A 14,853-nucleotide genomic window follows, 5' to 3' on the forward strand; every position below is an offset into this window, starting at 1 on the left:
ATAGCCGATCTGAAACGAAAGGAAAACCATTATTGGATGAGGAAAGTAAATAATAATATGGGATATTGTTTCATAGTTTTGTTGATTGAATAGCATTAAGAACTGCCATTGATTTTACCTTGCAAGTTAATTTGACCTATTTTAGATTTTAATTAATACTGAGCACATATTAATTATTTGTTTATTTTGTTTAAGTCATAAGGATCAATAGTGATAAGAATGTTAATGTCAATCTGCTCTGTCAGTTTTTTTTGTAAATCATTGTTGCTAAACCATGGCCTCAAGTTATAAGTTGCTCCATAGTTGCAAATTACTTAAACCAATATTGGTACCAGATAGTACCCAGTAGTTAAACCCAGCATGTCAACACCTAGGTACTTAACTGGGGGAAACTGACAATTAAACATTCCTTTTCTGTTGTGCTATACCGACGCTCGTTTTTGGTAAGAGACCTACTTAGGAAACAAATAGCCTGCTCTTCGTCACCTTGAACCTGATAAAGGACAGCTCCAAGTCCAAAATCGGAAGCGTAACATTGGATAATAAAAGGAAGATCAAAATCTGGACATGATAAAACAGGTGCTCTGACCAGTTTCTCTTTAATAGTATTAAAAGCATTTTCACATTCAGGACTGCATACAAACTTTACGGTCAATGAGGTCAAGGGAGCTACTATCGTGGAAAAGTTAGGAACAAACCTCCGATACCAAGATGCGAGTCCAACAATTCTTCTAATATCAGTAACAGTCTTGGGGGTTGGTATACGCAGAATAGCCTCAATCTTCTCGGGAGTAGACCGGAAGAATTAACAATGTATCCCAAATATTTTAACTCGGGTTTACAAAAGGTACACTTCTCTCTGTTAAGAGTTAGACCTGCCTTAACGATTCTCTGTAGGACCTCACGTAAAACACGAATATGTTCCTCGAACGACGGGGTGGAAATGATTACGTCGTCAAGATAGACGAAGACCTATGGCACCAAGTCAACACCAATAACAGAATCGATCAGTCTTTGCCATACTGCAGGGGCATTAGTCAACCCAAAAGGCATACGGGTAAATTGGAAAAGTCCTCTAGTGAGGACTGTAAATGCAGTAAGCGGGCGAGATTCTGGTGCAATAGGTATTTGCCAATACGCAGACTTAATATCCAACGTACTAAGGAACTTCGCATCTCTTAATTTATCTAAAGTGGCAGAAACAAAAGGTATGGCATAACTGTCTTTGATGGTCACACGATTTAAAGCGCGATAATCGACACAAAAACGCCATTCGCCACTTTTTTTCTTAGCCATTACTATTGGAGATGACCAGGGTGAAATAGATGGTGCCACAATACCATTGGCAATCATTTGTTTCAATTCAGTATTGACATCCTTTTGAAGGGCACGGGAAAGAGGATAATAGCGCTGTTTGATAGGTGCTGAATTTGTCCTGATTTCCAGCTTGACCAAATTGGTACAACCCAATGTTGAACTCATGTTGGAAAAGACATCCTCGATAAGTCTGTCGAGAGTTTCTTTTTGTGTTGGAGTCAGAGTATCAAGGGATTGAATTACGGCAGTTTCGTGACAATAGATTGAAGCAATATCTTTGAAATGCCATTCCCCAGTGTTAGGGTCAGGTATGATTCTCATACGAGTCCAAAAATAAATACTTAAGATCAAGGAATGGGGTAGAAAGGGAACAAACAAAACATCCATAAGGACTACGCGAGTGCGAAGCCTCATAGGCAAGGTCACAATTCCTTTTATTGAACATTGTTATCCATTGGCTACGGTGCAGTTTTCTTAAAAAGCATTTTTCTCTCAGGCAATTTATTTCCGCAAAAAAAAAACCGTTTTTCATTAACCTTACCCTTACCACTCCACCCACCCACCCCACATCGCTTACTAGTGAGAAATTGTTTTCAAAAATCAATGATTTCCATTGATTTTTTTTTTTCATTAGCTGGTTTTTAATATCCAATCTAATAATACAGTTTGTTTATTTAAACTTGATCTAATTATATATATATATATATATATATATATATATATATATATATATATATATATATATATATATATATATATAAATATTTAATTCAAAAACTGTGCTATTAGATTGGATAATATGGCTGAAAAACAGTGATTTTTTAAAAGATTGTCATCAAATATCTGAGGTGTATTAATCGAGTTTAAAAATTAGATATGTAAATCCCGTGTCAATTTTTTTACCAAAATTTAATACCAAAATCTTCTCCCTTTTGTAAGCAGAATCGTATATGATATACGTATATTTTACAATTTAATAAATATACCTTGATAAATAAATATACTGATGATAAATATACCAAAACCAAATGAATTGAATAAATATGTATTTAATGATTATAATATATGATGTGTTGCTTGAGATTCATCTAGAATGAAAACTTTTTAAATATCCTACATCCTAACATCCTTAAAAAAGTTATAAGAGATCACGTATAGATTACAAAAAACTCGGATTATATTAAGATCTTTTTATTCCAAAAATGCCAGACCTCATTAAATTATAAAAGGTCCGACCTTGCAGAAGGTATAATTGAATTCAGAAGGACGAGTTTTCCAAAGTTTGTGATTTTCTATTTAAAATCATTAAAAAATTGTCACCAAAAAAATATTTTTTCGAAATTGAACTTACCGAAGAATCCCAGATTATTCCATAGATCACTCAAACTTCAAGTTTTAATGGGATCTGTGATAGGAATTACAGCCCTTTGAAAATTCCCAAAATTTGCCATTTCTGACGATTCTTTTTGAGCCTTAAATTGGCCTCTACAAATGCCAAATCTCAGCAACTATAATACGTACAACCTTGCCGATGATCTCATTGAATTCAGAAGGACGGTAATATACAAGAGCCGTTGGAATTATGAAGAAAGAAATCATAGTTTTCTCTCATTTGTCTCCCAAAGTTGCGCTTACTATACAAGCTCGATCCCATATATCACGAAAACGTCGAATTATGATAAGTTCTGAAAACGTTTTTAGAAATTATATCACTTTAAAAAATCCCGAATTTAACTCTCTTTTGACATCGAAATTAGCTTCAAAAAATGCCATAACTATAACAGGCATAACAGGTACGATCTTCGAGAGGATAGAGAAATAGTTGCAATGGCTACATAATTAGGTCTTATGGGAGAAAGATACCTCTAAAGTTAATTCGAATTATTTTTTAAGCTTACAATACAAGGCCTCTTCCACCCTTCACCACTCACAAAGGAAAAAAACAAAAAGAAAATTAGATTTGCCTGGGTGCTGAATTCAATGGCGCAATGCTTAAGAGACAAGAAAGTAATAGAACGTAAAATCTAGTTTAAATAAGGTAATTGTATGTAAAGGGAGTATTCCGTTTCACCCTTTTATTACCAATTTATCAACAGATAAATGCACTTTTTCACTTTCTGCTCTATAATTTCTTCTTAGGGTAGTTTCGTAAAAGTTATGTCCTGTTTTGAAAAACTTACATTTTCCAATAGTCAGAACCTGAGAAGATCTATGGAAACTATATCATTTTTCTGCATTTAAAATATTCATATGTATCTCTTTATAAATCTCTCTCTCTCGGATGTTTAGGTCACACCTTAAAATCAATAAAATGCTCCTTTGCAGTCGTGAATTATAACGAAATCATTTCATAATATGGTCGTGTTAAGTGCATCAGTTAAGCAAGCAAAGGAGTACCTCGTTGATATAGGGATATTGTCTTCAGTGGCCTTAACATGCGCTTGTTCTGCATTCTTAAACTTGGATTGTGACCTTTATGTTACCTAACTATCGCACAAAGAGAGAGATTATAGATCTGAATTTTTTTTTTCGAGAGATCTTCCTATAGGGAGTACTACTTAACGCATACCAAATAGATCAGTACATACCTAATGCTAATTAACCATTGATCTGATCGAGAATTTGCCTATAAAAAGACGACTAAGCAATAAAAATCGATGCCCTTGAATTTTATATAGCATAGAACGCCGTGATCTACAAACCTGAGTGTATCTACTTAATCTTATTGGAGATGCGTCTGTTATGTAATACGGTACGGTGTCTTTATTGAATGCAAATGAACTGGTCGGTTTATTAATCTAAATAACAACTTCTTGCATAAAGGAAAATTATGTTCATAGTAATATTTCATATAAGTAAACTTGGGTAAACTCATCCAGATTTTATCCCTAAAGCGAAAGAAACTGATCAAAATAATTATTTTATTTTATTGTCTTTCCTAGGCATTTTTTTTAAATTTTTATTCCAGGCATTTAAAGGAGTTTCTTCTAAAGAAATTTAAAATTACTTCAGCTGTCAGTGAGTCAATGTGACTAGTTTTTCAGCCTTTCCAAGGAGCTAGCGAATATGTTTTCCAGGCATTTGGGTTAATTTTTGTATTATTCCAGGAATTTATGTCTCTAACTGGAAGACAAGAAATGTGTTCTGAACTGCCTGGAAGAAATTAAAAATTACTTCAACTATCAGTGAGTCGGTGTGACTAATTTTTTATCGAGTCCAGGCAGTTGAAAAGGGCAAACCAACAAGAAAATGCTGATTTTTTCCAGGTACTTTAAGAATATGTTTTCCTATATTTTTTAATTAATAATATCAGTAACATCCATTAAATGAAAATTAAGTGTATTTTTGTTTCTATTCTCAACGGCAAACATTTATTCTGTTTTTCTCCCTTTGAGAATTATAATTTTAGAACAAAAACGTTATAAATTAAAACAGACATCCAATCAAAAATTTAAAGAAGGCGAATGAAATTCCGGTCAACTCGAATATCAATTCACAGAGAAATTTAAGACTTTTATTAAAATAAATGATCAGTGGCAAATTATACATGGAAATACATGAATTGAGCAAGAAAATTCTTTTTTTCTCTGTAACTTAAGGAGTTATTATTTATTAACATACTACAACTTTAATAGCTATAAAGTTTGAAAAATTTTCCGTACATTTTGTATTTAAAAAGTGTCGGCTCTTTAACAAGTTTTGATTTATTAATATATGAATATGTATTTTTTTGTCTGTTTCTTCTATTTTTTGTCATCATCTTTTTTTTCCATCTTAGTTTTGCCCAAGTTTTTTTCAAGTCTTTTTTCTAAACTGCCGAGATTAAAGAAAATTCTGGTATATTGACGTTAACTGAACATTCATTGAATTTATTAATTAAACATATAGAATATAGTGGAATGCATTAGCTAGTAATCTAGTAATAATTAGGCGTTTAATTCCTTAACTGGAAAACAAAAAATGTCTGCAACTATCTAGAAGATGTTAAAAATTATTCCACTTGTCAGTGTGACTCGTTTTTTATTCATTCCAGGCAGTTGAGAAAAGCATTCCATGAAGAAAATATTGATTTTTTAGAGGGAGTCAGCGAATATGTTTCCGACCAATTGGGATAATTTTTTACTTCATTCCAGACTTTTATTTCCTTAAATGGATAACAGGAAATTTGCTCAACTGCTTGGAAGAAGTCAAAAATGATTCCACTTATCAATGATTCATTGTGACTAATTTTTTATCTACAGGCAGTTGAAAAGATCTTCCAACAAGGAAATGTTGATTTTTTTTCTAGGGAATTAAAGAATATATCTTCCAGGTATTTGGGGCAATTTTTGTATTATTTCAGGCTTTTATGTCTCTAACTGGAAGACAATAAATGTGTTCAACTGCCTGGAAGAAACTAAAAATGACTTCAGTTGTCAGTGAGACTCACAACAAGAAATAACGCTAACTTAGATTCTAAGTAACATTTTCCCTGGACTCCAAATTCACCTTATCTGACCTTAGTCAATTAAGGAAATCAGAGCTATTTCAGAAGTATCAAATTCCCGAGAGTCAATAGATAATCCAGAATCATGGGAATCAAATTCACATTCTAGGGCAATTATTACAGTCGAATTACCACTGAATGCATTTTATAGATCAAGACGTACCCTTACTTCTTCTACTTACACCAGGTATCTATTCTTTATAGTCCCTAATTACAATTACAAATTAAATGCCGCAATTCAGCTAAACCCCAAAGAAGGATTTTATCAATAAACGTGAAAGGATTTTCTTATTAATGGTGACACATTATAGGAGATGCATCTTCTCGTGTCGCGTCCTTATTTAGCTAACGCGTTAAAAAAAGGACAGCAGGTAATAGACGTACCAACACAATAGAGGCGCATCTTATGGTACGAGATCTTCTATTTTTTTTGCTTCTTTTTGTTCTGATTAGACTTTAATAGTGGGGTGAGATGCTTGTGGATTTTATAAGTATATAAGTTGGTTCAAATCGTAGTGAAATATAGTTAAGTTCAATTGTTTAGCTCTGTAGTTTGTATAGAATAATGTGTGGTATAAGACTGGTGAGTACCATGGGGTAGTTTTCCTTATAAAGGAGTAAATCTTAAGCCTAATTTAAAATATGTTTTCAATTACCATTTTCTACTTTTTATTTCATTCAAATATATACTCTACACAAAGATTCTCATATTTACAAAAATGTTACTTGCATTGGCTTAACTTCTAAACAATATTTGTAAAGCATGTTTTTTTTATTATTATGCTTTTTATTTCATCAGAATATCCCTACACGTTTTTGAGATATTGAACTTTGAAGTCAGTCGTCACCTTAAAAGTTCTTCCTTGAATACCACTAGACAAAAACTCTTACGTTGCCAGGAATGTTACTTAAAGCAACTTGAGCTCTATAGAATATTTTGAGTATTCTTATTCTAATTCTATGCTTTTTATTTTGCGAGAATATTCCCATTAAATTTTTAGATATTCGACTTTAAAGTAGGTAAGCAATATTCAACTTTAAAGGATTTTGAACGAACTAAGAGGGATTAATGATGGAGGAATAAGTAGCAGCTTTCTGTGATTTATCAAAAGCATTTGATTATGTTAATCGTGGAATTCTGCTGCGTCATTATTAACTTCATCATTCATTAACATAACATTAACTTCCTGGCTATGGTCTTTCATGGTTTAAACCTTACTCATCTAGTCGATATCAAAAAGTTTGCATTGGTTCATGCCATTCAGATGTGTTAGTAAAATGCTTGGGGCGTTCCTTTTATTCCTAATTTTTAGAAATGATATTTCTATATTTCTAAATACTTCTGGAAAATGTACTTTATTTGCTGTATCATCAGCTATTCTATTATAAATTTATTAGTCTGCGTGTCTAAATTGAGAATTTTTGAATAAAAACACGTTTAGCTTCGTAACAACCAGACTACTTTATTTCCAAAGAAAACCTAACCTAAAATTTTACACACAAATTCACCAACTTCCTGATAGCGTTCCCAATAACATGGTTATTACTTGTTAATTTTATGAAGCAGTTCAGCCTTGGCATACCAAACTTTTCATAGGCGCCCACAAGTAATAGTCCAAACGATTTAAATCCGGTGAGCGGAGGGTCCAGGAAAAGTCTTGGTTAAATATTGAGTCACATTTTCTACTACTGTGTGGTGGAGCAGATATGTCTGGATATCTCAAACCCTCAAAGTCGAGTTCAACCCCAATTCCCTGTAAGAAGTATCATAATTTATTCCTTGCAGTCATTTGTGTTTACCCCTAGCCTTGATGATGCAATTTCTGGACATTTCTGACCCTCAAAGTAAAGTTCAATCATAATTTCCTCTAACAAATTAGTAGTCATCTATTTCAGGCAGTTATTTCTTGTCTTTAACGTAAAAACCCACTTTAATTGCTTGGAATAAAATAATAATTTATTCTAGGCAATAATTTCCGGATATTTGTTTCAAAGTACAGCTCAAACCCAATTGCCTGGAATAAAATAATAATTTATTCTATTCATGGTGTAACCACATCTGTTGTCTTCTTTAAATCGGAATATCCTCTAACAATACAGGTAGTACTTCATGTAAAAACTAACTCGCAAATGTCAAACACATAAGGGTAGACTAACTGATCTCGTAACTAATCACAGCAAAAATTAATCGAAAAACGGTGTTGGCAATTCCACTCCGTTCGATTGTTGCAGATGAAATGGGTGCATTATTCTTCATGCAGTCATTTAGGTAAAACCAGTACGACGTAATATCCTGCGACAACTGGTTGATGGTGACCGTTCAACAGTATCACTATACTATGCCCAAAATCTAATACTCTTCAAGTGTTAGATCTTGGGCAGTTGCTGGACGTATGAGAGAAGCATTTGAAAAAGATCATGTTACTCTCAGTCAATTAAAAACTTTCCCAAACACTCCTATTGTGTGTTCTTAAGCATTAGAGTCCGTTTAAATAACAAATTTAGTAGTAGTTATATATCGCCCTCTATCTTTGAACGTTAATGAATTTATAGAGTTTCTAAAAGATCTTTTTATGGCTCAAACTCTTAAATTTTTTGAAGCATACTTAAATAACAAATATCAGTCTGTATTAGTAAGTGGTAGTGATACATTCGGACAGCAATCTGATTTTTTTATTTTAAAAATGGATGTTCCTCAAGACCACTGTTATTTTCAATGTATGTTTCTGATATGAACTGATCAGTTCTAAATACAACAATATGCTGATGAATCACAAATATGTATCCAATTTTGATTGTCGAATATTATAAGCATATAACCCAATTTTTAAAGGAGCATCAGATATTACATATGAATAATAGTAGGAAATATCAAATGTACAATTTTGTTTTTAAAATTCTAAAATCAGGACAACCCTCGTATCTGAGGGCTTTATTTTCTAGATCTAATCACCAGCATAATACGAGAAATATTCAAACGAACTTTTAAATACTTTAACACCGATCCACAAATGTGGAATAATTTACCAAATTTAAAAAACTTAAGCTGTGTAATAAATTTATAAGTTATATGATAAATGATTTTTTAATTAAACAGGGTTTATAGTATCTTTATTGTATTGAGTGTTTAATACTTTGAATTGATATGATTGAATTAGTCACAGTGTCGTCTTTAATTTTTATTATTTATTATTGATTTGTAATGTGTTCCACGTAAATATTTACGTCGTTGCAATCGGTTTTTATAATCGCGGGTTAATACTTTTTGCCTCAAAGTATGATATATGAAGGGAAAAATGTATATATATTACGTTCACTAATCTTAGACACTTTATGTATTTTTATCTTTTGGTAATAAATGATTTTTAATTTGATTTGGATACCGGCGGCGATATTCTTTAATTGTACTTAATTAATTGTACGTCTTCCTTATGTTTGTTTTTTTTATTTATTCATACACCATGTTTTTGTACTTTTATTTTATTAATATTCTCCTTTTACTCTAGATTATAATTTTAAATTTATAGTTTTGACATTTTATTTTTACTTGCCCTATTTATATATCTTACGATTGTTTGATTTTTCAGTTATTAGCGGCAACCCTGTTGGGTTACTGCTCCACTGCGAGACTGGACAGCACCTACTTACCACCAGGGGGCGCCAACGGAGCCGGAGGTGGGCCAGGGATTGCACCGCCCTTCGGGGGCGGCAAACCGCCCGGAGGGCGACCAGGGGGTGGCGGAGGTGGAAGACCGGGGGGTAATGCCACTAACTTTTACTAACATATACATATACTTTATATATTATATCATATACATAACAAAAATAAATCTCTTCTTAGAACGTGAGAAAACAATAATTTAAACCAAGAGGTACATATCTCTATCTATATGTTACATAAAAGGTTTTGAATGCATGCTGCACGCGTTATTGTGTATGTAGTGGAATGGCATGTGCTCACAGTATGTCAAAGGCTTTACGAAAATCGCTTAAGTTAAAGTATAGTGTCTCGATTATTCGTACATGAGTCAACCTATCACGATTTTACTCTGAATTACATTCACTTAACTGAGTTCCGCTAGTACTATTGATACTACGTGCGGTGGGTTGGGTACCATTCAAGAAAACGGCAGTAAATCTATGATGGGTGTGTATTACTTGACTTAATTCAGCTAATTCTACCGTGCATGAAAGCTGCGGCATTCATCAGACCCCGTTTAGCATGAGAAGAACATAAAAATTAAATCTCGCTGAAAATATAAAATAAAATATCTGTTAAGGTAATGGTAATGGAGGTCCTCGTCCTGGAGGAGGTAATGGTAATGGCGGAGGTGGATCAGCAGCAGGTGCCAACGCAGACGCCCAAGCAACCATCATCTCTTATGAGAACGACAACGATGGCAGTGGAAACTATAAGTGGAGGTGAAAAAAAGTGAATTTTTCCATTCAATGTTTTAATAAACCGTATTCTAGTTACGAAACGAGTAATGGCATCAAGGCCGACGAAACTGGTGAATTAAAGAACGCCGGAAGTGACGATGAAGCGCAGTCCGCGGTAGGATCGTTCTCGTATACAGCACCTGACGGTACGGAGATCAAAATTGAATATACCGCCGACGAAAACGGTTTTGTACCAAAAGGTAGGCCGCGATTTGAAGGAGAAATCTGATGCATTATTTCTCTAACGTTCAAATTTCTTCTTTTCAGGTGACCATTTGCCCACCCCACCACCAATCCCACCAGAGATCTTGAAATCTTTGGAAGAGAATGCGGCCGAAGAAGCTGCTGGTGGAGGAAATGGAGGTGGAAACGGTGGAAACGGAAATGGTGGAAATGGAGCTAACGGATACCGATATTAGAATTAAGGTAAGCAGAGGTTTGATGCAGTTAAGTCATTACATTGACAAAAATCATACTGAAGTATTAAGGTTTCTAAGAAATAAAGTCTTATACTACTTGGAAGGTTTTCTAGAATCCAAAAAGCTTCTATAAAATGATCCGTTCTAGATAAAGAGTATACTTAAGTCAGTTGCAAAAGATGAATATCTGAAATCAATTTGTCATAACATCTAGGCACTCCAGAAAATAAGAAAGTTCAACTGGAAACACAATTTTTTTTTCTGATAGAGTAGTGATCATTGATTTTTTCCAAGCAACTAAGCAAATGTCCTCAACTGCCTAGAAGAACTATAAAATGATCTTTATCATATGCAATAAGAAAACCAGAGTAAATAAAAAAATATAACATCAATATCAACTTTGGAAAAACCTTGGGATTTGGAGATAAACACATTTTCCGAGGATAGGTGAAAGTTCATTTGATTATAAAAGGTCCACTTTCAACACATACAAAAATTATATACTACAGAGTATTCTGCCCTTTGATTCAGACCTATTTGCTTGCCTGCTATACAGAACTTTCCTTTTAATTTCAGACCTACCTGCTAGAAACACAAAGATGCCTTACCTATAAATTAAGTGCCAGTGACCTATTATATATATAGATATTATTTTGTTATTATTTATGTAAATTATTTATTTATTTATTCCTATGTACTACAGTAGGGATATATATATATATATATATTATTGTGCAATATATTAGCTTATAAGGAATATTGGTCAGAAATGATGAATTACTGCGTTGTAACGGACAATGATTTTCCATATATTTGTATGTGATCTTCTCAGTGGTAGTGAAATACCACATTTGCTTGATTTAATAAGCTGCTAAGGCTGTAATATTTATTATTATTGAAGAATTAAACGGTTTATCATTATGTTGGTTGTTTTTCTTTTATAATGTAATAAGATTTTCTCCTTAGTTTCTATTCAAGAAATTGGGATTCAAGCATATCATTAAATGAGATAATAATATATTTTTATGGTACTGCAAGGTTATTAAATTGATGCTGCAATGCAACTATTAAAAGTGGTTTTATTCATATTGGGTGTAATACAAATTATAGTCAAAGGTATGATTAATGAATAACGTAGAATTTTAGCATAGGGAAAATAGTCCATTTACTTCCCTCCACTGTTTCAATTAGGTATTTATATTTCTGTCCGTAAATGCGAGTGGATCTTATTGAGAACTTAATTGGCATTGGCTTACATTGATGGTCTACTAACATATCACTGTCGTCAATGCTTGACGTTTCACAGCTGATGAGTACTTACCAAGTACGTACCGAAGTAAATGAGTACTACTAGGTGGCCGCCATATTACGTGATTGTGTCCTTTCGATGTTGGTCACTCTGACAAATTTCAGTTGTGCCACAATTAAAGTTTTTGAGAGGTTATGGTTACAAATACAAAATAGAAAATTTTCATTTACTATTACGACTTTCACTTTTCCTCTATGTACAGTGTTTCCACATTAATAGGTACAACTATCTATAAAAATCAAAATATACATAATTTTATAAGGGTTTGGAATTAACAAGGGTTTATATAGTAAAAATAAACAACTCTATATATTATTCTATCATACACAACACAGACAGACAATTCACAATAATTCGGTTTTGAGAAACAGTGAAACAAATACATTTTTTGTTGGCAACACTGAAAATGTTCAGAGTGGCCAACATCAAAAGGACACAACCACTATAAAAATGGCTATAATTTTTGCCTATTGTGGGCATGGCAAAATTTAAAAAAATATTATAAAGCTTTACAACCTAGAGATTTAGCGCCTATGAAAAGTTGTCTGCTCTGGCTGTCACATACTATGACATTGGCAGTTGACAGACACATCGTTCAGCGCCATCTCTTGGTTAGAAAAAAAATACAGGAACTCATTCTAGAGATCGAATTTACGATTGACATTTAAATCAGAAAATCTTTTACTTTCTTTCTTACATAATTACCGAAAATGTCAATTATTCGAATAATCAGTTTGCACAAAAAATATTGAGTAAACTTAATGTATGTAATTAGGATTTCGGTACATTGAATAGTTCAATTTCATAAATTATATTTATTCTTAAAGGCGTTTAAACTATTCTCTCTTTTCTAAATCAAGCTATTTTTATCAGCCCAATAAATATTATTATGGTATGCACATTACATAAAAGAGGATTCTTGTTGTTCGAACGGCCTGAACTTTTACACAAGACAATAGCAAAATCTTCATATAATAACTCAGAGGGGGGAAGAAGAAGAGATATTCGCCATATAAATAACAAAGTGATAAAATAAATATTGTTAATATTATATACAAGAAGGTGTGTTACTTTTGAGAGTTTCTTTTCAACGCAAAATGAAAGTGATGGTAAGTAAGTACATAACAATTTCTAATAAATGAAAGTGCATGTGTATACAAATTTTTTTCTTAGATAACATTTAGATGTCATATAAACCGAATTTTTTTAATAAGAACTTTACGCCTTCCACCGGTAAATCACATTCGGCGGCCATCTTGGATCGCTTACGTCACATTGTGGGAGGGGCTCATGTGACAGCTCATTTATTAATACATAATAGTGTCACGTGGCTTGTATCAAGGAAGGCCGTCGGTGTATTACAAGGGCTAGTTAAAAAGTATGGCAAACCATAAAACACATTTAAACTAAAAATATTTCGCCATAACTTAATCCAGCCGCTGAGAGATTTATTGCAGTCGTAACACATTAAATAATTTTATGCAGATAATAAAAATCCCTTACTTACTTCTTCATTGAGCAGATTGTATTAAGATTCCAATACTTAGGTAATTTTTTGTGGTCTTCTTGGATCGATTCACACCCGCCCCCAAAACTCCCCTAAATCATCCACTGAGCCCATCCCCATTATAAGACAACAACAAGAACTTAACGAGGATGGATCCTATAAATGGAGGTGAGTCTTGCATTTTATTCTCAAAAAAAACTCCATTTTCGATGATTCTTTTCCAGTTTTGCCACAGCAAACCAAATTGTAGCAGAGGCCCAAGGGTTCCAGAAGAGACTGAAGGACCCCTCCGACCCCAAGGAGCCTGAAGGTCAAGTGGCTCAAGGTCAGTACAAATACGTCGATCTGGACGGCAAGACCATCCAACTTAACTACGTGGCAGACGAGAATGGTTTTCAGCCAATAGGAGAGCATCTACCCACCCCACCACCGATTCCTGCAGCCATTCAGAGGGCACTCGATTATTTGTCGGGCTTATCACCGACGGATGATCCTAGAACTAAGGCTCTTAAAGAGAAACTAGATAGGATTGACGTTTGAGCTTATATAAGGTGTAAAATTAGGGTTAAGGTGTAAATAGTTTGAAGCAAAAGATGGCAAGATTGTTAATGTGTTCATTACGGTAACTGAATATATTTTTACTGAAATAAAAAAAAGTGAGGTTAGTTTGCTCTTCCGCCGTATAGAGGCGCAGTGTTCGGTAGCATTAATAAGAAATACATTATAAAATTGACCTTGACTGGTAGTAAAATTACCTTAGAACATTGAAAGGCTAGAATTAGCATTGCCGTGGAACTATGAGCAGTTTCTTTGCTTGCCACATCTCTGAGGAGGTACAATGATGCCATATCATATTTTTTAATAAAATAAGATACTCTATAAAGAAATCAACATTCAAAGTTAAATGAATGCACATAACGAATGTTAAAGAAAAAGGCAACAACATCGCAACGCCGCTCGATCGCATTGTTGATTCCACCGACGCAAGTAGTCTTTACCAGTGACGTCGTCAAAAAATATTTATTATTAATAGATTGTGCTTTAAATTATAAACAATATTACCGTTTATAAACTCTTGCGTTTTTTTAACGTACTTCATTAGAGTGAAGGTACTTCTAATAAAAAATCTAATAAAAAGCATTTTTACGGAAATTAAATATTTTATAATTATTACAGGTTTTATTATTCTACGTTTATGACGACGGTTATCCCTCGATATGATGTTATGACAATATCAGTATTTACTTGTGAAAAGATCGGCTTAAATCGCCTTTTTCCCATGGTGCCGCACACATGTCACAAGTTTTTACTATCGTAACGATTCACAAAAATACTGAAATAACTCAACCTTTTTCAACCAAAAACTAAAGAAAAA

At 33.3% G+C, this 14,853-nt stretch overlaps 2 protein-coding genes and 1 long non-coding RNA gene across 4 annotated transcripts; all 3 read left to right on the forward strand.

Annotated features, from left to right (window-relative positions):
* The first annotated feature begins 319 nt into the window (after positions 1–319).
* On the forward strand, positions 320–4,576 carry LOC126744112 (uncharacterized). Its single transcript, XR_007663059.1, has 3 exons — positions 320–847; positions 898–1,208; positions 4,425–4,576. It is a non-coding gene; the product is annotated as an uncharacterized LOC126744112 (long non-coding RNA).
* Positions 4,577–6,312: 1,736 nt separating this feature from the next.
* Positions 6,313–11,583, forward strand: LOC126744110 (pupal cuticle protein 20-like). Of its 2 annotated transcripts, none has more exons than XM_050451459.1 (6): positions 6,313–6,386; positions 9,391–9,478; positions 10,084–10,225; positions 10,277–10,443; positions 10,511–10,669; positions 11,239–11,583. In XM_050451459.1, the coding sequence occupies exons 1-5, from the start codon at positions 6,369–6,371 to the stop codon at positions 10,660–10,662; spliced, it is 567 nt and encodes a 188-aa protein (XP_050307416.1). In that variant the 5' UTR covers positions 6,313–6,368; the 3' UTR covers positions 10,663–10,669; positions 11,239–11,583. The 2 variants fall into 2 exon arrangements, with proteins under 2 accessions (XP_050307416.1, XP_050307415.1); XM_050451458.1 differs by having other exon boundaries at positions 6,316–6,386; positions 9,391–9,562.
* Positions 11,584–12,925: 1,342 nt separating this feature from the next.
* LOC126744111 (endocuticle structural glycoprotein ABD-4-like) lies at positions 12,926–14,406 on the forward strand. Its single transcript, XM_050451460.1, has 3 exons — positions 12,926–13,080; positions 13,519–13,646; positions 13,703–14,406. The coding sequence occupies exons 1-3, from the start codon at positions 13,069–13,071 to the stop codon at positions 14,016–14,018; spliced, it is 456 nt and encodes a 151-aa protein (XP_050307417.1). The 5' UTR covers positions 12,926–13,068; the 3' UTR covers positions 14,019–14,406.
* The last annotated feature ends 447 nt before the right edge of the window (positions 14,407–14,853 follow it).

The sequence above is a fragment of the Anthonomus grandis genome, chromosome 13 (assembly GCF_022605725.1).
Source record: "Anthonomus grandis grandis chromosome 13, icAntGran1.3, whole genome shotgun sequence".
NCBI lineage: Eukaryota > Metazoa > Arthropoda > Insecta > Coleoptera > Curculionidae > Anthonomus > Anthonomus grandis.